At 38.2% G+C, this 26,301-nt stretch overlaps 1 protein-coding gene across 1 annotated transcript; it reads right to left on the bottom strand.

Annotated features, from left to right (window-relative positions):
• Positions 1–258: 258 nt before the first annotated feature.
• Positions 259–19,966, bottom strand: LOC121513933 (collectin-10-like). The gene is made up of 7 exons (XM_041793961.1): positions 19,700–19,966; positions 14,129–14,200; positions 6,104–6,175; positions 3,139–3,192; positions 2,360–2,455; positions 862–1,073; positions 259–705 (listed from the first exon to the last, which is right to left on the bottom strand). Exons 1-7 carry the CDS (start codon positions 19,794–19,796, stop codon positions 451–453), a joined length of 858 nt encoding a protein of 285 aa, XP_041649895.1. The 5' UTR covers positions 19,797–19,966; the 3' UTR covers positions 259–450.
• Between the last annotated feature and the right edge of the window lie 6,335 nt (positions 19,967–26,301).

Genomic DNA, 26,301 nt, shown 5'->3' with positions numbered 1-26,301 from the left:
TTTGAGCTTATTGTTGCACCAGCTGCATGATTATGTGTTGCATCTTTGGGGCAGCCTTTTTGTTTCTAAATTAACGCCTTAGCTGGTTAATATAGTGGACATTTCTGTCATAAACTCTATCCGGTTCATCTGAAATATGCTTTATTTTTTCCCCACTTCTCTTTAAGGACAGCAGAGGGGGCTGCTGCTTCATTTTTAAACATCAACAGTAAATGGGAAAACACTGGAACAAGAATGCATCAATCACAATTTCACAAGCATAGTTTAATTTTCCTTTCAGTTATTTTTCATTACATTTACATTTTGACATAATAAATCAATGAATCTTTATTTGTATAGCCCCAATTCAGAACAAAAGTTCTCCCAGGACACTTTACAAAGAGGTTAGGCAGAATAATGAATGTATTATCAGTATGTCACCTCTATTCAAGGCTTAAGTGTCACATTAACTTACAATGATGCAGGGGTGGGTGTCCCTCTTCCTCCTCCTCCCCCTCCTCCTCTTCTGCTGCTCTTTGGGAACTCACAAATGAAAAACATGGTGGCTTCACAATCTACATGAGCCCACGCTCCTGTGCTGAGCAGCTCCACACAGCTGGAGTTTGTGGTGGGAGACACTTTGGGAGTCAGCTCAATCTCTTGACTCCAAGCTACAAAACTCTGCAGAGGGCTGCTGTCTGCAAACACATAAGTGCTACTTCCATCCTAACGTTGAAAAAAAAGAAAGAAGAAATTAGGAAAAAAAAGGTTAAAAGTAGAAACTTTCAAAAAGTCACCGTAAGCAAAAGGACAATCATATGCATTCTCCTTAATCAACATGCTTTTGTGTTTGTGCAAAATATTCAGATGGGGATCACTTACTGTGTCCATGCTTTGAGGCTGCACCCCCATATAGACTCTTGTTAGTCCAGCCTGACTGACGTAGTCTGCCATGAGACGGTTGGTGTTGATGGTTTTCGGCATGGCCAGCAGGCCTCCTCTTAGCTTACAGTTCATGGAAGCCTCTCTGAACTTCTTAGGCTCCTTCACTAGCAGATAGTAGCGCTCCTCTGTTTCTCTCAGTCCCAAGATCACTGCAAAGGACAGGTGTCAAAGGTCATATGGAATAAGGTGATTCATACGGTTCTTCTATCAAGGAAACTGTTCTCTGAGAAATCAAAGCTTTAGTTGGTGGGATGAAACTTTGATATACTGACTCAAGAATAGAAGGCTCACCTGTTTTTACCAGGAGTGAGCCATGTTTAACTCTTTTCATTGATATGTGTGTCCACACCATTAGAATATGTTTGCTGTGTGTTTCTTGATGACCATGATGAAGAGTTGTTCTCTAAGCTTCAACTGTTTAAGCTTTCTGTTACCACATCAGTAAAATATGACACATGGAAGATAATCACAGTGCCATCACACATCTAGGTGCTGGTTTTGCATTTCTATGCATTTCTACACCTTTCTGTACAAAACAGTTTTATTATGAACATTTCCTGGCTCAGTTAGGCTACACAATTAATCAAGCCAATTTTAGGTAAATTTATTTCAGAAAAACTTTTGAAGAAATATGCGGTAGGAACAGTGGGAAAACAGCCAACATGCAGCAAAGAGCAGACAGAACCATCACGCAGCAAACACACACCCAGTCCAGAAAGCAGTAAGCTCAGTGCAGAACACAAAATGTTGGAATTAGTTGCTTGAGTAAGCATTTCAATCAAATCAAACCTACCAGTGTCAGTTCACATTCCCTATAAGAACCAATCACGCCTGCAGGGTGGCATGCTGGTATTTATTATATGGCAGGTTTAGTTTTTATTCTAAAATAGATGAAACTAGCTAGCTCTTTAAACAACCTCTGAGAAGACAAAGCCTCACCTCCCTGAAATATTTGGCACCCCCCTTTCTAAACCAGTGCTCTAAACGATATAAACACAGTGCCACATTTTTTGGACCTTGGACCAGGTTTCAGGTGGTCCTCGTGACAGGAACAGGCCAGCATTGCACTTGACTGCTCTTTATGTCAAAACAAACAAACCCATGTCTACATCTTCATCAAGAAGCAACTGGACTTGATTGCTCTTCACCAAAAAGCTTCTTCAGTTGAAGAGGTGGAATGTCAAGAATAGTTGCTCTCTTTATGAAGATTTGGATAACCATGACCTGGATGAATGAGCACCTACACATACTCATGGGTGTTAATAGGAGTGTAAGTTCATACGCAGGATGTAAAAAAGATTGTCGGAAGACAAAAAACACACCGCTGTTGCTATGCTCAGGTCATAATATGGGGCCAAATCCAAACATTATGTAATGTCCTTATTTGACAGAGAGCTATTTTCATGCTGCAGCTGCTCTTCTATTGATCACTCACCATTCTTCACAAACTTGACAGCATTCCTCAGCTTGCCCACGTTTACATCCAGCTGTCCAACTACCTTCCTGTATCTGCCACAGTCACATGTTGTACCTGATGGTTTAAGCAAAGGACAGCACATGAAAATGTTCTCAAAACAGATTCAGCTTCTTGCACCATTACCTGTATCTTTGCAGTTTCATGTTAAACACTGTCTCTGTGCTAGCCTACTATTATTGAATTAACTTATAAATGAAGGACCATATGCACTGATCTGGACTGACATGTAGCTCATAGGAACAGTGGCTGCATTGTTATTAATTTTGGGAACCATATTTTAAAAGTAGCTGCATAACACACACTTGAACCTCAATTGTGTTCAACACCTATGTGCTAGGGTAGACGGCAAAACAAGCACCAGCATCACAATCCTAATGTTCTCTGACAGCTGAGTGGTATTTTCAGCTGTTCCACTGTATTTCTGCAGGATAAACAGTACCTGAACATGTCTGGAGTAATTTCATAACAACTAGCTACAGACAAATGCTTGCTCTCTTCTCTGAAATAGCTGACATTACAATTGTTTGCTCGACTCTATATTTACCAGCTCAAATTCGCACGGACTGTTTACATTTCAGGGAAATACTGACATGTTCCCAATCTAGGCTTTTTATTCGTAAAAGTTGATTTTCTTTTTCTTCATTTTGGCCTAAAAGAAGCAGAAAGGCAAGTATTGTCCTGTAGATTTTTTGATGAAAAAAGCAATGACAGCTGACTTTAAACTTAAACTCACTCACCTTGTTTCCCTTTTAAACCATGTGGTCCTTCCATGCCTGGGTCACCCTTATCACCTGGAATAAAATCCAATATCAGACATTTCATCTAAATTTAACTCTTCTGATATATTCTGCAGTATATATTATCAAATACAGGCAACATTCATATTAAAAATCAAACTGACAGCTCTTTTTGAAAGGTTCACATTGTTTTATAGTTATAAAGAATCACCACTAGATGGCAGCATTATAAATGCAATACTTTAAATATAGCTGCATACAGGCGTTGATTTACTCAAACATATTTTAACCCAGATATGCTTGCTTCATATGGAAGCCCATTTCCACCCAATAAAAAAGAAAAAAATGAAAGTAAGGTAATCCTTGAAAAAAAAATATAAGTCATAATTATGAGATAAAAAGTTGAAATTATGAGATAAAAAGTCATAATTATGAGATAAAAAGTCATAATTATAAGATAATGAGTTTAAAGGCAAAATTGTGAGAAAAATTTAAGATAAAAGGTCATAATTTCACCTTTGTATCTCACAATTATGATTTAGGATTCTTTTTTTTTTTACTGGCGGATATAGGCTTCCATAGTTTCAGATATACGTCAAGATTGAATGACACAGAAATGATGGTTGAATTTTATTTATTGTGTCTAAATGAAATGTAATCCATCAACACTTCAGAGGGAAATTAACTGACAGTTGCAGCTTTTTGGGGAAGTGGGCTGTAGTACAAACATCAAAAAGCTACTTTTATAAGAGGAAGAGGCAGAAGAGTGACCTACTGAACCTGAACACTTAGACCAGCCTGACTGTTACTCTTATGATTCAGAACAGCTACAGCTAACTTTGAGCAAAAGCTCAAAACTGTAATGAATAAGTGTAAATGACCATTTCTGGCATCACACTACATTATTATCCTTCTGCCAGTGTAAAGGCGCTACAGGGTATTAAAATAAAATGCTACCAGATATGCAGCGCACGTTAAACTTGGGTGCTAAAGTGCGATTCACTGCATGCAGCTCTGCTGCTGAGGTTTCTGTTTTCATATGGATTCACAAATGACAAAAGTAAGAAACTTACACCATAAAGATAGGCAGCCATCTGCATGTAATTAAAGCAGATACAAAACATATTACTCATTCATAACAATCTTTAATCAGTGCAACGGAATTTTTTCCTGTATATACTTCTGACTGACAGAAAGCTTGGATCTCCTTTTTTCTCCTCAGTTTTTATTATTCTTCCAAGGAAGGATGCTATGCATGATGTACAATGTACAATCTCCCCCATCATACACTTAAGTAAAAATAAAAATTCCTTGTTTAACGTGAGTAAATGTGATTAGTTATTTTTCACTGTTGTCTTTAATATACCGTAAAAGCAGATCAGTTCTGTTTACTTGTAAAGGAACTTTTTTGTGAGCAGGCCTGTAACTCTGCTATGCTATGAAAAAGTAAGCTAATAGTTGTTGTTTGTGATCCTGCAGAAGCCAACATTGCATTAAAACTGCATGTTTTCTTCCAGGTGTTTTATAAGCTGCAGGCACTCAGGATCAAGGAAAATCCAAACCTATGACCTCACTCTGTTGCCTAACATGGCTGATGTACAGCCACTTTTCTGGAAGCACATTAAAAATAATGAATACTGAGAAAAAACAAATGTTAGAAAGACGGTAAAGGGAAGATAACTGCCCATAAAAATACAAACAGAGCAACTGCATCGTACAGATTATAATAACTCATCTATCGCTGGATGTGATAACTTGACAGAAGAAATAAATGGTAAAGATCTGGTTGTTTTTATGGAAACTGCTGCTGGCTTGTTAAGTTTCTCCTTGTGAGTATTAGCTTTGGGACTAATTAGGTTTCCTGATTCGAGTAGAAATGTCCACTCTTCTTTTTCAAATGTTTTCAGCCTGTGGTTATGGCGCTGATCCCCATGCTTAGGAGGAGCTCAGGAAACTATATTTCTTCTTTTAGGCAATTATTAAGATATTAAGGTCATGTAGAACCTCAGGGTTACATTCTCTGCTTTTTTTGTTGCTTTGCCGCCTGTTATTGGTGAGTTATAAGGTTTTATTGTTTATTTACGATGTTCAGAGTTATAAAGGGGAAGATTATGCCAATACTGGAAACTAAAGCTCTTCCTCTGTGAACAAATTCATTTGATTATTGTGCACAATGCAGTTGGTAACAGTGATCAGGTAAAACCTCCTTAGACCCTGTATGTACATATGAGGACATTACATTTTAGCTTTCCTACAACAAGGAAATCATTCTGTGAAAACTTTTTTTTTTCTTTGGCATTCTATAGAAATGAAAGTGTATCTCTGTAATGGTAATAGTGGAATTTGCTTTGAAATTTTCAGCTTTTCATTCACATTGTTTAGGATACAGTACGTTTGAATATTTTGAAGGGTTTGATTTGATTTTTTTTAGTGTGGGTTGCTTTGAAATTTTTACATACTGTGATGGGAATTTGTGGAATTGATTTGTTGTTTTTGGGGAAATTGGACTGGAGGGAAATCCTTTGAATTTTTCCAGAATCTTAAAATAAATGTTAGGGAAATTGACTGGAAATATTTCATCATTTACTATGAAATTTGGAAGATATCATGAGTCTTGGAGCAACTATCTCCTGCTCTTGAAAAACGCTCTTTATGATAATGAATTCTTACAACAGTAGTTTTGTTTTGTGTTGTACAGTAAGATAAATCTATTGCTCTCATATTCACACATCATTCCAATTAAAAGACAAGGCTTAGGTTCATTTATCAGGTCCCCCTTATCCCAAGTAAGTGGGAGAAAATAAAATGCAGGTTAAGACATTGAATAGGTCTGATTTAAAAGGAAGCATTGAGTTGACTGGATCAAAGATGTCCGTCTAGAGCGGTGATGAGACCAGATCAGGGTTAAAAAAAAAAAACACAATTTTGTATCAAAATGATTTTAAAATTAAGTCCTTAATTATACCTTTGTCTCCAGTTGGCCCCATCTTCCCTGCTTGGCCCACCTCTCCTTTCAGCCCACTTTCTCCTGGCACTCCTTGGGAGGAAAAGACAGACAGACAGAGGATAAGAGGATGAAAGTATGTGAGAGACAAAAAAGAAAATTTTGAAATTACAACTTTCCCATCCAGCACAGTGTAGGTTATAAACAGAGAGACAATAGGCAGAATTTCATAGAACCTCAGATTTGATTTGACATAAATAGTGTAGAAATCGCTGTAAAATCAAGCATGCATTCTGCCATTCATAAAATTATGTCCATCTTTATGGTTTTCACTCATTCTCCTTTGTTTTGGGCTCATTTTGTTCATTTCAAACCTAATCAATGTGATTGCAATCTCCTGTCTCGTCCTTTGGCAAACACGTCTGCGAGCCCTGAGGTTGTTTTCCTACAGTCATCACATTGTTTGGATCATAAATCATTGCTGTTATTGTTATTATCATTGTGCCAGTGGATAAATTGTAGGGAAAAGAACTTATTAATTTAAGCAAAAACTAACATAGCATTGGTTCAAAGGCCTTTTCATTGATATTTCCTGGTTCCCAGAGCAGGTCTAGAGTTGATTTCTTGTATTCCTAGTGTTTATTAATATTTCTAAATTCAGATGTTGTCACTTTAATGATGGTTAGAGATTACTGTCCCTCTCTGATATCTTAATACTGTCACTCCATGATGAAGAGTTAAGAACGCTGTGGTTTGATGAAGAAGGAGCTACTGAAATGTGCAGGATTTTAAATGTTTTGGCAAAGTGTGAGGAGACGGAGAGTATCAGATTAAGAGGGAGACCGTGATTGGGTGTGAGTGAGTAAGTTAAAGAAAGAGAGTATGGGAAAAGTACCAAGCAGACTGAGGCTTCCCGCCAGCTCCTCAATGAGTATTTCCTCAGGAAACTATTCAACTGGAAATTGATGGCATTTCAAATACTTAGTGACGAACTGGAGAGGCCTTTTGCTATTAGAGGGATTTGCCATACACTTACTTACATGTGCACAGCCAGCTATTCCCTTCTTTTTCCCTCTTTCTCATGCAGATTTTTAACTTGATGATTTGTGAGAAGCATTGGCAAAAAGTGTGGGGTCTTATGGATTGTGTGAGGTCTGCTCCACTCTGTGAAGCTCTGGTTTATGGGAAATTTCCCTATTTTAGAATAATCTGCAAGACTGCTCATAAGGGGGGCTAAAGGGGAGAGCTTTCTGGGAACACGCCAAACTGGGGACCCATGGGGGTCAGCAAAGTCACGGTTCATGGAAAAGTTAAGCTGTGATAACCACATTTTATTTTTTAAATGAATGATAACAGGGGTTAGTGCTGTTGCCTCACAGCTAGAAGGTCCCTGGTTCGCTTCTCGGTCAGGGCCTTTCTGTGCAGAGTTTGCATGTTCACGTGTGCAAGATGCATGCACGGCATGTGTTCTCTCTGGGTACTCCGACTTCCTCCCACCACCAAAAACATGCTCATCAGGTTAATTGGCGACTGTAAATTGGTCATAGGTGTGAATGTGAGAGTGCTTGGTTGTCTATCTCTATATTTCAGCCCTGCAATTGACTGGCGACCAGTCCAGGGTGTACCCCGCCTCTTGCCCAATGAAAGCTGTGATAGGCTCCAGCCCTCCTGCGACCAGCGGGATAAGCAGTATAAAAAATGGATGGATGATAACCTCTCCTATCAAATTTGATTTATTTTGCTGTAGTACAATAAAGACTTTTTTTTAATGTAAACCCCTTTTCTTAAGACAGATTGACCTTAATATTGGCAATGCTAACAGAGTGGATGGGCACACTGAACTAAATGACCTCAGAGATAAGCAACGATGAGAACAAATGTCAGAATGCCAGGAAAAGAACACGAAACTGAGACAGTTCTAATGGAAAATATTTAAATAATTCTGCAAAGGGGCAAAATATAGGTTACAAGTGGCAAAGTGACAAAATGGGCAAAAAAAGGCAAAAAGCATCAGAGAGAATAAGGCCAAAAAGCAGCAAAAATGGGTGAAAAGCTGCAAAAAAGCGTTAAAGTGGTAAAAAAAAAAGGGTGAAAAGTGGTAAAAATGAGGAAAATGCAAAAAACAGTTAATAGTCGTAAAAAAGGGTGAAAATGGCAAAAAAATTGATAAAAATAGGGGAAATGCTGCAAAAAAGAGTAAATAGTGGTAAAAATAAAGGGCAAAAAGTGGCACACATGAGATTAAAGTGACAAATAAGTGGCAAAAATGGGTTAAACACTGATAAAAAAGAGTTCAAAGTAGTAAAAAAGGGGAACAGCAGCACAAAAGGGATGAAAGTGGGGGGAAAATTGCAAAAAAAAATGGGAGAAAATCCAAAAAAAAGGGCTTAAATTGGTATTAAAAAAGGGTGAACAGTGGCACACATGGGATACAAGTGGCAAAAATGGATGAAAAAGCTAAAAATAAAGTGACAACAAAAATTGGCTAAAACAGGAAAAAATCTGCAAAAAAGTAAAAAGTGGTAACGAAAGGGTGAAAAGCAGCACAAATTGCATAAAAGTGGTAAAAAAAAGTGGCAAATATGGGCTAAAATAGCAAACAAGAGCCAAAACGATCAATAAGGATTAAAAGTGACAATAATGGGATAAAAATGGCAAAAAGGTGAAATGTGGTAGCAATAGGGTAAAATAAGGGAAAAAAAGTTGAACCTGTAAAAAAAAAAAAAAAATAAAAGAGAGAGAGAGAGAAAGTATTGAAAGCAGCACAAATGGCATGAAACTGGCAAAAAGGACAAAAAGCAGCAAAAATTAACCGTTATCTTTCCTGGCAACTGTTAGCCAAGACACTAGCACCAATGCTTCTGATCCATACACAAACTTGTATCAACAAATCACTGGGGAGGGTCCATTCTTTTCAGGGGCCCAGCCTGATAATCTGCGTGCAGTTTCTTGTTTAATTTTCATCTTGAATGCCTGAGTAGAGTCATAATAATGTTTTTCAGCTACTACTTTCAGAACTGATTATGATCAGTAGTCCTGAAGGACATAGCTTAGTGCAGTGTGAAGACCTCTAATCTGTTCCTCTGTTGTTTCTCATCCTGCTTCTATAAAAGTAGATTAATCTTGTTTTTGTAGCTCTTATGCTTAGCAGTTAAACTGTCTTTCCAGACGTCAAGATAACAGTCTCCCCTATCACTGCAGTTGTTCTTTATAATGGCCAACCCCTCCAACTGGTTTAACGTCTGGAGTCTCCAGCTGCTGGAGGATGAAAGAGGTGAAGGCCACATTTTTCACTCTGAGCTTACGGGTGACAGAAGGACCCTTTTAAATAACCCTAAGCTATTACAGAAGCACTCATACTGGCTTTAACGGACAAGACGTTATGGAGGCTTAATCAAACAAAGGTTAGGGTATTAAAAAGCTAAGCAGACCTTTGATCAGATCGCTCATGTCAGCTTGTTTGCTCTTACATAATGAAAATATATATGAAGACTGGTTTTTCTGCTTTTAAGAGCTTGACAAAGTGAAGAAAAAGGGTCACAAGGAGACTGATTTTCCATTTGTTTTGCTTAGGATTCATTTCAATATGTCCATTACAAAAATTAAGAATTTAAACACAACTGACTCTTATATGTAACTATTGAGTTGGGTGAAAATCCCAATCAACAAATATGGCACTGCAACACTCTAGGGATTCTGTTTGTTGACGTCAATAAGCCCGTAGCGAAAGTTTGTAACCCTCCAGAGAATTCACAGTCATGTTTTCCCTTTTAATGTTCCAAAATTAACCAAGTGTTTCCTGTAAAAAGGCTTAAATTAAGACAGGGAATACATGCGTCATCCACTGAGCTGTTGACATGCTTACAGAGTCATCACAGGAACCTGCGTTCATTCCTTCAGGAAGCATACACAAAGAAACCATAATGACTGGGTACTCTATACTGCTGAAAAATATCTGCAAAGTTGAAAAGTTAAAAAAGGGTCAAATATATATATACTTTCCTTTCTGTGTAATTTTGGACAGAGCTCAACACTCTTGGCATTTGTTTTTCACACAGTCTGATGAAAGAAAGAGTGTGTGCATGTGTGAGAGATGACCTCTGTGGGAAGCTGTTGGATAAAACAAACATTTGCAGAAAAAAAGAAGGCAGCTGAGGCCAGTGTGTGCATTCATGTACAATCATGTGGGTTCCTATGTCTATGGACACCTGCTGTCTGACGTGTTTGGACGTCTCGTATGCATATGTTATTGTGTGTGTATTTGGTGTGTGCGTATGTGGGGGATATGGCTGGTTGGTTGGCTTGCTCATCCCTTAGCCCAGTTGGAACACATTCAGCAAAGCAGGACACCACTGCGTTTCTCAACAGCAAATTAACACGTCTGTTTCCTCCAGAGAAACACAGCAGTGCAGGGCCGCCTGTCCATCTGTCTAACACAGGGAGCAGACGGCCTTTTTTATCAAATACAAAACAAAGAGAAAAGTCTGTCTGAGAGTAACGCATGATTGTGGAGATTTGTCTTCTTTTGTATTTGTGTGTAAACCTAAACTAAAAGGGGGGTACTTCACCCATTCCTTTGCCTTTTTCCCTACTTTGAGTTGTCTTCAGCCACGTAATGGCAGGATTTTTAAAAAATTTCCTGATATAAGTGAAAGACCTGTAAACAAAGGCAGAGCCCAGAGGTGACTTATAGGCTTCAATGCACAGTATGGAAAATTCTGCCACCAGGGGGCTCTCCACCAAGACAGAACAAAAAACCAAAACAATAACGCAAAATCCTCCTGAGATCCAAGCTTGATCATAAAGCCTTAACATTGAAAAAAATCTCAAAAAATTTCATGTCACTTTCTAAAAAAATTCCAAGCAGATTCCTCTTAATTAAAAAAAAAAATCACCCAAAATGTATAAATACATTCCTCAAAATTTTATTAACATTGCAGAAAATTCCCCCAAACATCCACACAATCTCTAAAATCTCTTTGGCATTTTTGACCGCAGAGGTCAGCACTACAGATGGCTCTGTCTGTGTCTGGCTGACTGACTGAGTGATGCTACTTTCAGAGCCATACTCTCCAGAGTTAGGTTTGCTTGGACTGAAAGCCGTCAGTAATGGCTGCCTCCACTGTGGTAAATAGAGCCATACATACAGAGTTGCACTATGAGCAGGGTTTTGTTGTACCAAAAGCCCTCTCATGGCTGCCTCCACTACTAGAAATACCTCAGATAAAGCTTTAGCATTGCACCCTTTTTAGTAGAATTGAACCACATCACTATATGAAATAAAGAATGAAAACAACCCTAAAAGTTTTCATGTAAAGATGTTTTCACTCCTCTGCTGACCTGCTTTGGCATGAGTATGAGATGGGGGGAAAGGGTTCATTCTTGTGTGAATGCTTGTATACAAGGCCTGCTAGTGGAAGGATTAACTCAGCTGCACTTTTGCTAAAACTGAATGTTTCTCTATAAAAACAAGCACAGAAAGCAACAGTGAAAGCTTTCCATGGCAGAAAAAGTGTTTTTGCCCTTCTGCCAACCTGTGTGAATGCTTATAGAGCCGCTAGTGGAGCGGTTAGCTCAAAATTACCCACAGCGGCACTTTTGTCAGAAATGGACCACATTCTGTTAGTGCAGAGAGCAACACTGAAAGCTTTCTGCAAAGAAAACGATGTTATCATTCATCTGCTAACCTGCTTTGGCATGAGTATGTGATAGTTAAGGGTTAGTTGTTGTGAGTGATTGTATACAAGGCCTGCTAGTGAAGTGATTACCTGGGACTTGGGACTGAACTGGACATCATGTCTTTATAAAAACAAGCTTTCCAAAAAGATGTTTTCACTCTACTCCCAGTCTGTTTCGGTATGGGTTTCCAATCATTACAGGCATAACGCGTTAGCTGTTAGCTTGGATGTCACTGTAGGAACACCAGTTTACTCGGAACTGGACCACATTTCTTGTTAAAACCAGAGCAGAGAGCCACACGGACAGTTTGTCTTGGCAGAGAAGATGTTTTGCGTGTCTCCTGTAATGATGTGTCCCATATACATATACAATTACCATGTAAGTTCAGCGATTATATTAGCTGGTTACTATTCACTGACAGATGACCTGACAATACACCGCGTTCCACATTATTATGCAAATGATATTTTTCTCTGATTTTCCTAAATATTAATACAAATGACAGTCAGAATATTTTTCAAGTCATCAGCCATTAGAGCATAATTCAAATGTTTTTGAATATACTTCATAATGACAAAAAATATAAAAAAAAAAATAAAAACCTCAAAATGCACTGTTCCACATTATTAAGCACAACAGCTTTTTAAAACATTTTATAGGTTGTAAAGAACTGAAAATGGTCATTTGTAGAAATTGCAGCATCAGGGGGTCATATTTACTGAAATCCAAGCTATTTCAATCAAAAACATCTTAACAGGACAAGTTCCATGTTAACATAGGAGCCCTTCTTTGATATCACCTTCACTATTCTTGCATCCATTGAACTTGTGAGTTTTTGGAGAGTTTCTGCTTGAATTTTTTTTGCAGGATGTCAGAATATCCTCCCAGAGCTGCTGTTTTGATGTGAACTGCCTCCCACCCTCATAGATCTTTAGCTTGAGGATGCTCCAAAGGTTTTCCATAGGGTTGAGGTCAGGGGAGGATGGGGGCCACACTATGAGTTTCTCTCCTTTTATGCCCATAGCAGCCAATGACACAGAGGTATTCTTTGCAGCATGAGATGGAGCATTGCCATGCTTGAAGAACGTTTTGCTACAGAAGGCACGATTCTCTTTTTGTACCATGGAGGAAAGTGGTCAGTCAGAAACTCTATATACTTTGCCGAGGTCATTTTCACACCTTCAGGGACCCTAAATAGGCCTATCAGCTCTCTCCTCATGATTCCGGCCCAAACATGACTCCGGCCCCTCCTTGTTAACGTCCTGGCCTCATTGGGACATGGTGGCCATCCATCAACCATCCACTACTCCTCCATCTGGACCATCCAGGGTTGCACGGCACTCAACAGTCAACAAGACTGTTTGAAAATGAGTCTTCATGTATTTCTGGGCCCACTGCAACCATTTCTGCTTGTGAGCACTGGTTAGGGGTGGCTGAATAGTAGGTTTATACACGACTGCAAGCCTCTGGAGGATCCTACACCTTGAGGTTGGTGGGACTCCAGAGGCACCAGCAGCTTCAAATACTTGTTTGCTGCTTTGTAATGGCATTTTAGCATCTGCTTTCTTAATCTGATGTATTTGTCCGTCAGAAACCTCCCTCATTATGTCTTTATCTGCACAAACCCCTCTGTGCTCTGAATCAGCCACAAATTTCTTCACAGTACGATGATCATGCTTAATTTTTCCTGAAATATCGAATGTTTTCATTCCTTGTCCAAGGCATTGCACTATTTGACACTTTTCAGCAGCAGAGAGATCCTTTTTCTTTCCCATATTGCTGAAACCTGTGGCCTGCTTAATAATGTGGAACATGTGGAAAAGTGCATTTTGAGGGTTTTATTTTAAAAAAAATAATAGTTATCATTATGAAGTTTGTTCAAAAACATTTGAATTATACTCTAACTGTTGATGACTTGAAAAATATTATGACTGTCATTTACATTGATATTTAGAATATCAGAGAAAAACATCATTTGCATAATAATGTGGAACGCGGTGTACTTCCTTTTTTCTTCTACATGAGATTCTTTGTTAGTGTCTGATTCCTCTTTGACTCACAAAGTCATCAAGAAAGTGTGGTTGGCTTTCAAACTGACCAGGATCCACTGGTCATGCTAATACTTGCTCAACCACACTCTGATAACAAACCAAACAGGATTTATTTGAACTGTAAAGCAGCCCTTAAAATTGTACTCCAAAGAACACAAGTTTTACTGCATATGTAAACAACACTACAACATTGGCTTAAAATACTAAATTTTCTTTTTGGAGTTGTAATTGTAATCAACATGCAGAAATTTAAACTTAAGCTCCAGGTCTGGAAAAGGGTGATCTGAATAAAATCAATAGATGGGATGCCAGATACCTGGAAGTCCTGATGGTCCATCCTTCCCCAGTTTTCCTTGATCTCCCCCATCTCCAATCTCACCTTGGTCTCCTGGATGAAAAGGTAAAGACAGAAAAGAAGGACATTACAGAAAATGTTCCACACATTATAAAAGTAGGCAAATGATCTCAAAACTTGTGTGAACAAGTGTTTGGGTCAGGCAGCAACCTCTGCAGCTGATACTGTAAGTAATGCAAACACACAAGCGCCATGGATATAGTTACTCTAGTGGCCACTGGAGGCTGACTCCTTAAGTGAGTCAATTCCCATCAAGTCTCATATTAAAACACCTAACTTTAAAGCATATTCAAACATATTTGCAGCTTGGTAAGCTGATTAAAAATATGGTCTGGGAATTATGAAAAATCCTTAACAAGGATAATAGTATCTAGTTTTAACCCACCCACCCATTTGAGTCAGAGATTGCAGCTGTGCATACTACAGCCTTTTACCTCAGCTAAACACATCTGTGTATTGTTGTGCTTTGGGGTTCTTTTGAGGAAAATAGCTAGGACTGGTACTGCTTATACTGTTACTATCTATCTGTTACTTGTACTAAATCTAAAAAGAAAAAAAGTTAACTTGCTCTCTAGCTGGCTAATATAGTAGCCACAGGTGTTGATAACTTAGGGCCACCCTCGTCCATAGGCTCACTGTCTGCTGTAGAAAAGGTGAATATCATTTATTACAGATCTACTTCTTGTGAAGCTAAACATTTAAACCACATTTACATTTATATTAATCCAATTCAATATAATTTTAAAAGCTCCCTATCTTTTTTTTTTTACTGGTGTCAGAACATCCAGTAGCTTACAGAGTTGAAAGCAAAAATGATGTGTAGGAGAAATATCTCTGGTGGGCCCATGACTGTAGAGTTCTTGCCAAGAAATCTCGAGAGGCTTCTGAGTGTTTATAAGAGCTATAATTTTGCCCCAGTTTTTGATGCCAGCAGTACTTTATATCCTTTTAAGTATTGTGCTTTGAAATGAAGGATTTAAATAGGCTCCCTCATTTAGCCTGGAAGAGTACTTAGGAAAAGTGATTATTCAATTTTTCAGACTGGGAAGACATTTTCAAGCAACCTAAATCACTGTAGCTTTACAAATGTCTGTCTGCATAACAGTATTTACTTTTCTGACCTGGCACCATGAACAGTAGCATTAATGACCTGAAATCTACCTAGAAAGATTAGGGGGTGAAGTCAAAGGTGACATCTTGGGTTGAATACATGTTACTTTTTTTTTTTTTTTAAGAAGAAGGCGTTTCTTGTGTCTTGACCGGTCCCTTGTTCTTCAGTCTCAATAAAAACTAGACGCTGGTAAATCTATTTTAAAAATGGTGACGTTGAAGTAACAGTAAATGTAAGCCAATAATATTTGCTGGGAGAGTTTAAATAAATTAGAACAATGGGTCTTTTTTTAAGGGTGAGAAACATACTCAAAGGCACAACTCTCACCCACTCAGACATGAGGAAACACACTCAGAGACTGACGCTGAGGTCAGTCGTATCTGGGATGAGTCTTATACAAATAATAAGCTCAGTTTAGTGGCAGCTGTATAAATACATACTCTCACTTCGGGACTTTCTCACTTTTACAGAAAATTCAGTGGTGCACTGACAAAGTGTTCTCTCATATCCTATGGCGTGCCGGTAATGTCACTGCTGCCTCCTTAACTTTATAACCACATCACATCGCAACATGACATAACATTAACCTGACACGCCAGATGGATTTCTTTCACACATCCATCTAGGAAAGCTTCAATAGGAAACGTTTCAGAAAAGGCAGAAGCTTTGAAAAAAACTTGGAGTGTGATTAGGTAAACGGTCTATCTGTCTGCACTTGCGCAGCTACTGAGGAATATGCAAAACATGGCAACTATAGACATGTAAGTACTCGACTTTTGTCGTTTTTGAAAAGAAAACAACTCACTGCTGTTCTTTGTTCTTCTTTTAACGAAGAAATGTTGTCAAGTTCTGATAAAACTTATGCTATAGCAGCATCCACGCTAATCTCTTCCTCCATAACTGCACCAGCTCTTGCTGCTGCTTGTTTACATCACGACTCTGCGGCTCCTGAAAGTACTGCCCCTCATCACTGATTGGTCCTGTCACATTCTAACCGGGCCCAAGCGGCTCAGATGGGAGCTTTGCAAGATGGATTCGCCAGTGAAAAACAAGGAAACGGGCGTATCATCTACTTTGCAAGGTTAACATAACATAACATAACATAACAAAACATAACTTAAACAACACAACATAACATTAATCAGCACAACATGAGATAATAAGACAGAAGATAAACAACAGAACAAAGACAACGTAACATAGACAACATAACATTACATTACATTACATAACAGAACATAGCTTCACATATTGTAACGTAATGTTTCATTACACATCAAAATGTACACAACAAAATGAAATATGAAACGCATCATAATGTAACGACGTAGTAACATAACGTAATATCACGTAACATAATGCAATATAATGTAGCACAAACAGCAGAAAGCAATATAATGCAGTGTGGACAACAAAAGCAATGTAACAGATGATGTAACATGGACGACGTAACGTGACATAATGTATACACAACATTTTGCAATGTGACCTAGGCAGATAGACGTCATACCACACAATATAATACAACACTGCAAACATGCAACATAACATAGACAACATAACACAACATAACATAGATAACATAACATTACACAAAAATACATAAGGTACACAACAACACATTACGTAGACAATATAACAGACATGATAACAAAACATAGCATTGCATAACATAATTTAACACAAGATAGAATAATATTACAAAACAAAACACAACATAGCACAACTCAGCACCAAAGTACATAACATGACAGAAGATAGACATGACATAAAACTGAACAAAGACTACATAACGCAGACAACATAGCATGACATTACTTAGCAGAACATAGCGTAATGTGATTTAAAGCTTGAGTATGTATCATTCTATGAGAACCGTGTAGAATCAACTCCCCCTCCCTTCCTGTTCTGCTGTGTGTTTGAGCTTCATAGCTCCACCCCTCTGCTCACATACCTCCTCGCGAATGTGCATGTCCGCTAAATCGAATACTGACGGTGGCTAAGCTCTCGTGGAGTGATTTTGCTCGCTTTTCCACTAAACTGAATGGCCGAATCACAGGTAAGGAAACACTTCGTCTCAGCATGAACAACCGAACACCGCGGGTAACTCTGCCATTGTATCAACTTTTCACTGAGCTGAGAGGCGCAAGCACACCTACTACAGCGGCCTATAGGAACGCTCCCTCTGATCTGAGCCTTGATTGGCTGCAAGTATTAGTCTCCTCATTGGCTGGAGCATCATCCGTCCCGGTTTTCTTCAAGTGAGAGTGCAGCGCAAGGAGGCATGGCAGAAGTGTGTTATTCTGTTAGATAGCTTCAATAACAAGACCCTGACAGGTTGTGTTGTTTTTGTGGGCATACGACACTAAAAATCAATCGCTTACTACAGCTTTAATGTAACATAACGTAATATAATGTAACATAACATAATGCAATGTAGTGAAGTGCAACATAACGTAACCCAAACAACACAAAGCAACATGTTGTTATGTAGACATGAATATGTACACTGTATTGCCAAAAGAATTCACTCACCCATCAAAATAAGGGAAATCAGGTGTTCCAATCACTTCCATGGCCACAGGTGTATAAAATCAAGCACCTAGGCATGCAGACTGTTTCTACAAACATTTGTGAAAGAATGGGAGCTCAGGAGCTCAGTGAATTCCAGCATGGTACTGTGATAGGATGCCACCTGTGCAACAAGTCCAGTCATGAAATTTCCTCGCTCCTAAATATTCCACAGTCAACTGTCAGTGGTATTATAACAAAGTGGAAGCGATTGGGAATGACAGCAACTCAGCCATGAAGTGGTAGGCCACGTAAAATGATGGAGCGGGGTCAGCGGATGCTGAGGCGCATAGTGCACAGAGGTTGCCAACTTTCTGCAGAGTCAATGGCTACAGACCTCCAAACTTCATGTGGCCTTCAGATTAGCTCAAGAACAGTGCGTAGAGAGCTTCATGGAATGGGTTTCCATGGCCGAGCAGCTGCATCCAAGCCATACATCACCAGGTGCAATGCAATGCGTTGGATGCAGTGATGTAAAGCACACCGCCACTGGACTCTAGAGCAGTGGAGAGGCGTTCTCTGGAGTGACGGATCACGCTTCTCCATCTGGCAATCTGCCAGGAGAACAGTACTTGTCTGACTGCATTGTGCCAAGTGTAAAGTTTGGTGGAGGGGGGATTATGGTGTGGGGTTGTTTTTCAGGAGCTGGGCTTGGCCCCTTAGTTCCAGGAAAAGGAACTCTGAATGCTTCAGCATACCAAGAGATTTTGGACAATTCCATGCTCCCAACTTTGTGGGAACAGTTTGGGGATGGCCCCTTCCTGTTCCAACATGACTGTGCACCAGTGCACAAAGCAAGGCCCATAAAGACATGGATGAGAGAGTTTAGTGTGGATAAACTTGACTGGCCTGCACAGAGTCCTGACCTCAACTCGATAGAACACCTTTGGGATGAATTAGAGCGGAGACTGAGAGCCAGGCCTTCTCGTCCAACATCAGTGTGTGACCTCACAAATGCGCTTCTGGAAGAATGGTCAAAAATTCCCCAAAACACACTCCTAAACCTTGTAGAAAGCCTTCCCAGAAGAGTTGAAGCTGTTATAGCTGCAAAAGGTGGACCAACGTCATATTAAACCCTATGGATTAAGAATGGGATGTCACTTAAGTTCATATGCGAGTCAAGGCAGGTGAGCAAATACTTTTGGCAATATAATGTATATCATAGATCAAGTACCATGGACAATGTAACATAATGTAGACATAATGTAATGCAACGTAACAGTAAAATAGACAAACACAACACAGCACAAAACAACATTAAAACACAAAAAAATTAAAGTTGTCGCTCAATTCAAAAGGACCATGTCTCTATCTGTCTCAAACCCATGCATAAGAGCTAAAAAAAAAGCCACCTAGCTTGGCTGTGTTTTTTATTAGGTCTGTCTGAATCAGCAGGGGAGCGAGCTACTGGATGTCATTAAATGGAAAACACACTCAGGGGGAGGCTTTCCCTCCAAAACCCTACAGGGTAGCAGACTACAGGATAATAAACTACATACTTGGTGCCTTTATCATCGGCGCTGTTAACCCTGAGGCTTATTAGGGGTGTTTCCTTCGAAGTTTCCACTTTGACTTTTTTGTTTGACACACAAAGACTCTCTACATGTATATAACAGGGACGTTTTGGTAAAATTCAAACATTTGCTGTGAGATATGCTTTATCTAAAACTATGTAAAGAAACAAAAGTGCATGAAGCCAACAAGTAGAGATGGAAATGTTCAATTCTCTTCTGTAGTAGACATAATTTAAATATCTATGCCACCCTTTCTGGAAAATTGTTGAAGTTCTTTACAGTCCAGTTAGACACACACAGAGACAGACTCATAACAGATGCTGGGGCTTGTGTTACCTTTAGCTCCTGGTAGAAGGGAATTGGTGCAGACTTCTGTAGAAGCAGAGATGTAGCTGACCACAGCTGTGAACAAAAAAAGTTCAAACAGTCCCATTATCTTCTAATCATCACTGGCAAATAAAGAAGATCCTGAACTGTATTTCTCAGACTGTTACTTGCACCAAAGTACAAGTTGTATATAGTCTCTGGTGTAAATTCCAAGCATGCATCCAGACACAAATGAAATGGAGAAAGCTGGAGATGGGTGCAGCTCTATCATTCGTAAGAGAGTCAGAGAAGAGCTGGGCTGGTGTTTAGAGAACATGCGCTTCCATTCACACCAAATCTCTGTGCACTCACACATTTGTTTATAGAGTCTTATCAGTTTCTTGTCATAATGTCAAACAACGCTTAACAGAGTCCTGCATTCCTGTTTATCTAACCCTTTGGCATGTGAAATAATAACTGAAGTTTTGAAGCAGGAATTACAGCAAGGGGCAGTTTTAATATTATCGTTTATTTCTATTCATTTTGTTAAATACAGTTTTTTTAATCCTAGAGACTGTGATTTAATTTTTCTTTCTTTTAATACCATATGCATTCTTTACTGTGTCCTTGCTTTTTAATTCTAGTTGAATTAAAAAGAATTGGATACAACACAGTTTGGGGCCTTTGAATATGCAAATAGTGGAAAAGTGTCAATAGCATGTTCACTTGAGTCTTACTGTGAGATGATTGCTCATTTCATGTAAAAACAGCAGTTTTGAAACATTGCATTCACAGACAATGTCCATATAATCTATCTATCAATCATTTACAGCGCCTATAAAAAGTATTCAACCCCATGGATGTTTTACCCTTTAAGTGATTTTATAAATCAATCAGGGTCAATATAATTTGGCTTTTTTTGGCAAAAGTGATTGCATAAACATTGATCCCTCTAAAAGTGACTGACCTAATTCAACAGAAGTCCATCAAATTAGTGTAGGTGGTCTCACAATTAGAGAAATAGGGATCACCTGACAGCAGTGGATGTGTGAAGTGAAAGACACCTGTGTCTGGAAGGTCCAGTCATTGTTAAACAGGCCAAAGTCAGTAGCTGCTGGTATGTTTTTCATATCAACAGCAAGGGAGTAGCAACCTCTGGGCCAGCGATTTCTCCCCTCTCTTCACTCCTCGTCTTCTATCCCTCCTCCCACCCTTCAGACCACTAACCATTTAGAGGGAGAGGTTAACACATGTAAACACACAGATATTTATTCTGTGCATTCACTCATAATCATGCTCGCAATGATATGAAACTCAAAATGTGTGTACATGAATTCTTGCATAATTGCAAGAATTTTGTGTAAATGTGATGGAAGCATGCAGGGAGGAAAGGCTTTTAAGGCCTTGGAGGGGCAGCGAGAAAGGAAAGGACGGTGGATTGCAAGAGACATGAAAAGAGACTTAAACAGAGACAGAAAGTGTCTCTGAGAAAGTGAGAAAGTGATAAATAATCAGGGATGATTACACAAGAAGATACAGAGAGACACCAGACAGAGTGAGGAATAATGAGGCGTAACAAATCACAAAGAGAGCTCAGTCAGAGCCACATGTCTCGGCATAAAGAAGGATTCTTTATTCAAAAGCTTAAATGTCTTAAACCCTCCATCAATAAGACAAATCGTCGGGGTGTTCTGCTGTTTGATGGAAAGGGAGGAGCTGATGGTATTGAAAGATATCGATTAAAATAAAGAACAAACTCAGATCCATCTTAATCAGGCCCTTGAGCTCTCTGAGGCACAGTCAGCCAGTCATCACATTGAAAGCAATTTATGGAGAGGATGCTGTGATTTGTTGCCTGTAATGATGTCGACCATTTTCAATGTTTGTCATAAGTGGGGAAAAAAACACTTCCACTTTAAATTGCAAACTGACAACACATCAAATTACAATTTATTTCAAATACTTAAGTACTATAATACTGATATGCTTCAAATAGGAAATCTTGTTTGCCTGCTTTGAAGTTTAGCTTGCAGTTGTCATTTATCTGATCCTTTTGCTGATTTGTATGTATTTTGACAAATTTTGAAATGACACTTAAAACTACACCCAAATAATCTTAAACAGATTTCATTTATGTAAGCACAGTAACATATTTGTGACATCCACAAAGCCTCTTTTTTAAGGGTTTATTTGTAGATGCAGATAGCTTTGTATTTAGAAACTTTATGGTTATGGCTTATAATCCTACTGGCTAATTTAACAGCTTATGCAGCTTGTTCAGTGAAAGATCAGTTGAAATGAGAAAAGCTTACAGCATTTACATGTTGCTAATATTTTCAAGAGAAAAATACTTGACAAGCAGCCATTTAAGAGAGGATTAGAGGAGAAAGGCTGCAGTCAAAATGGACATTATTCCACTTTTATGGAGCCCATGATGGAACTACTTTTGTGTTTCAATTAAAATATTAGCATATTTGAGGGTTTTATTTGTGTATAGCTGATTAAAAGCAATCTTGTTTCCTTTAAATATAACACTTAACACTAACACTAACACTATTGCTGCATTTAGATAAAATCACTGTAGCAATATATCATCATGTACTCCTTGCAAAAACATGTACTGATGCAGATGTACACATTCAATAAAGTTACAAATGTTAAGATGTCAGTTATGTCCTACATTCATCATCACAGATGGTGTAGTCAATTAAAAAGCCAGTAGATGGCAGTCAAAGCTAAAATATACTATGCTGCGCTTAACTCAAAACAAATGAGCATGGATGAGAAACTTTCGTCAGGAAAACTGAAAGTAAACATACAAGTGCTCATGAGTTGAACATAAGTCATGAAATGTGCAAGCCTTGCAAAAACAAGGTAAAATACTGCAACAACACAACCAGCCTCTATGTACAACTGACAAGATATAGTTATTAATTTCTCAACAGGCTCGGATAATCACAACAGCTCTTTAATGCTTTCTTTGTAAAGACTTAAAACTGCAACATGTAGCTAATAACAAAGGCTTCAGGCAGCTGCTTTATAAGTCTGAGTTGTGCTATTTTATGCCAACTCAATGGTTCCCTACAGAACTACAGTGCCTAAGTTATGAAGATTTAAAGCTAAAAGACGTGTCGAGTATAGTGTTCTTTTTTTTTGTGTAGATAATACCTGTGTTTCTAAGCGACTGAGAAATTCCCCACTTTAAATGCCCTGCATACCAATCTACACTAGGCTCCAAATTGTTAGATATAATTGGCAGTCAGTGGGATTTTTTTTTTTTTACATTTTATTTGACAAAATTACGAATGATGAAAATGGCATTTTTTGTGAAAAATAACTTAAAATGCAGTGTTTCCAATCATTAGGACAAATAGTTTCAAAACAGTCAGTGGTTTCTAAAGGATTGGAAACACATTTTTTTTGCATTAGGAGGTAAGTTTTCACAAATCAAAGCTATTTCAATCAAAAACATCTTTACAGATCAAGTTCCATATTAAAAAAAGGAGCCCTTCTTTAATAACAACGCTCATCCATTGAACTTGTAAGTCCATTTATAGTTTCTGATTGTATTTCCTTTGAGGATGTCAAAATTGCCTCCCAGAGGTCAGGGATTGATGGCGGCCACACCATGGTTTTTTCTCCCTCTATGCCCATAGAAGGCAAGTCCTCAGTGGGATTTTTACCTCTGCCAAGGAGGTTATGTGATCGGGTGGGTTTGTTTGTTTGTTTGTTCATTTGTTAGTTTTATGAGCAACATAACTCAAAAAGTCATGGACGGATTTTCATGAAATTTTTAGGAAATGTCAGAAATGGCATAAGGAAGATCTGATTAGATTTTGAGACTGATCTGGATCACCGTCTGGATCCAGGAATTTTTTAAAGGATTCTGTACTATTGGGAGATAGGGCCTAAGTTATAGTGGTTTATATCTGTGTTGAAATAAACCATGAGACAGAGTTTAACAATCTTCTCAGGATGTCCCCTATTCACCTTTCTTATAATGGTTGTTTTGGAGCCACATCAAATAGGGAGGAGACCCTGGGATAGATCCAGGACATTCTGGAGAATTTCTTTATCTTACCTGCTTGAGAAATGCCAGGAAGACCTGGAGGGCATGGCTGGTTAGGGGAATGTCTCGATTATCTGGGAAAACCTGCTGCAGCCTTGACCTGTTTTGGTCATTTATTTATTTATGTGTGGAAATAGCATTCCTTAAGCAGATGTGCAAAGAAACCCTGCAGTTCTTCAGTGTCCACTGAAGGCTAGCTGAAAAAGTCATGTACCTGGTTAAAATGCCAGTTTTAATAGCAGAAATAAACATATTTTTAGCCTTTTTAAGTCTTCAGAAAATTTTATGTCTTATTGGGCAGACACATTTAAAAGGAAATATATGCATAATGGCTGGCATGACTTCATGCTGGGACACTCTAGCAGTTTGTCAGGTGGCCTTAGATCTGCCTCAGCCTCGCCTCTTTTTCTGTTTCTAGGTAGATATGAAGTCAGTTTGAGACAGCAATTTCAATATGGCAGCTGCTGCAGTTTGGCCTCAAGAGCCCTTTTCAGTAACCAAAGAACTGACGTCACTCAAGCCTCATCCAATATTCTCTAAAGCCTATGGCATTCCTACCCTTTATCTACACCATAGACACTGCTATGCTATCCCAAGGGCTAATTGCTGACATGTGGTTCAGATTGTGCTCTCTAATTAAGAACGTGATTCACACTTGTGGATTGAGGGTTGACTCCTTTGTGGTAAACAGACCACTAAACAGCCCTGCTTTTGCTGCTGCTTAGAAAACCATTTACAACACTATAAGCACCATTTGTGTTTTAAAAAGAGTCCAAGACGCGTTAATTACCCACATGTGTCAGTGACAAATCAGTTGACAGCAACTTCAGCATATAAAATGTTTACCTAACCTCTGCTCTGAACCACATAAATTTACTGCTGAGAGACTAGTATGTCATAAATTGGCTGAGTAACTTCTGTGGAAGTGACTGCTCTGTCTGTGTTTCCTGGTATTTACTTAAGATTCAGGCACAGTACAAAGCTCTTTCTCTATAAAGCTACGAGGCACGCAAGAAACACTGATGACAGCCAGCCAAAGTCAAAGTGTGATATGTTTCTGTCTCTTGGTTTCACTTTTTCTAGGAAGTGAGTCAGATGATTTTTCTCCATTATTGAATGATCCTCACCAGGAATCAATTACAGCCATGATTCAGCCTGCTGCAGCGTGTAATTTTTCTTTGTACCCTGACAACTTCCAAAAGATTTAACCCAAAAACACTGGTGGTCCTGGATATCTGTATAATTTGCTATTCTGCAGACTTCAAACGAGATGTTTAATTACATAATGTGGTACTCAACATTTTAAAACTATGACGGTCAAATTTGCAGACAGAAAATAATGATGGAAGAACTGAAATCTAAATTTTGCCAGAATGCATTTTCCCATGGGGATTTGTAGGATCTGTTAAAGGTAAATGATCACCAATAAGCCAAGGCTAAACAACATATGGGAGTGTTGTGTACACTGTTGTTTAAGAGACTTCAACAAGGACCCAGTCTGCTTTAACAGGACAGAAAGACATGAGGCAAATGCTTGACATGTAGGTGCAATAACTATTTAGAAACAAAATATTTTTACTTTCAGGAACATAAATGAAGTACTTTCAAAACAAATGCAGTAAATAATATTTAATATATAGACTGAACCTATATTAATCTGTATTGAGCCGAGTTAACAAACAAACAAACACACAGACAAGCTACCTAACAAACTAACTGACTAACTACATAAGTAACTTACTACATAAATAACTAACTATGTAACTAACTAACTTACTTACTTTGTAACTAATGAACTAACTAATTAACTAACTACATAAACAGACTAACTACCTAACAAACTAACAAACAAACTAATTGACTAACTACGTAACTATGTAACTCAGTACTACGTCACTAACGATGTAAATAACTAACTACGTAAGTAGCTAACTACGTAAGTAACTAACTTACTTACTTTGTAACTAATGAACTAACTAATGAACTAACTACATAAACGGACTACCTAACAAACTAACAAACAAACTAATTGACTAACTACGTAACTGTCACTCAGTACTACGTAACTAACGATGTAAATAACTGACTACGTAAGTAGCTAACTATGTAACTAACTAACTTACTTACTATGTAACTAATTAACTAACTACATAAATAACTACATAACTATGTAACTTACTAACTACATAAATAACCAACTACATAACTAACTAATAAACTAATTAACTTACCATGTAACTGATTAACTAATTACATAAATAACTAACTACGTAACTATGTAACTTACTAACTACGTAAATAACTAACTACGTAAATAACTAACTACGTAACTATGTAACTTACTAACTACGTAACTAACTAACCATGTAAATAACTAACTATGTAAGTAGCTAACTACGTAACTAACTAACTTACTACTCATGTAACTAACTAACTACATAAATAACTACATAACTATGTAACTTACTAACTACATAAATAACCAACTACGTAACTAACTAATAAACTAACTAACTTACCATATAACTAATTAACTAATTACATAAATAACTAACTACGTAAC

This window comes from Cheilinus undulatus, linkage group 8, assembly GCF_018320785.1.
Source record: "Cheilinus undulatus linkage group 8, ASM1832078v1, whole genome shotgun sequence".
NCBI lineage: Eukaryota > Metazoa > Chordata > Actinopteri > Labriformes > Labridae > Cheilinus > Cheilinus undulatus.
This window is presented reverse-complemented; position numbering and strand designations above follow the sequence as displayed.

Coding starts and splice junctions, on each gene's coding strand:
- LOC121513933 (XM_041793961.1), bottom strand. CDS start 19,796: ATGGGACTGTTTGAACTTTTTTTGTTCACAGCTGTGGTCAGCTACATC. Junction 2,456..3,138: donor TGGTTTAAAAGGGAAACAAG/GTGAGTGAGTTT, acceptor TTAAACCATCAG/GTACAACATGTGACTGTGGC. Junction 706..861: donor AGCCTCAAAGCATGGACACA/GTAAGTGATCCC, acceptor TTTCAACGTTAG/GATGGAAGTAGCACTTATGT.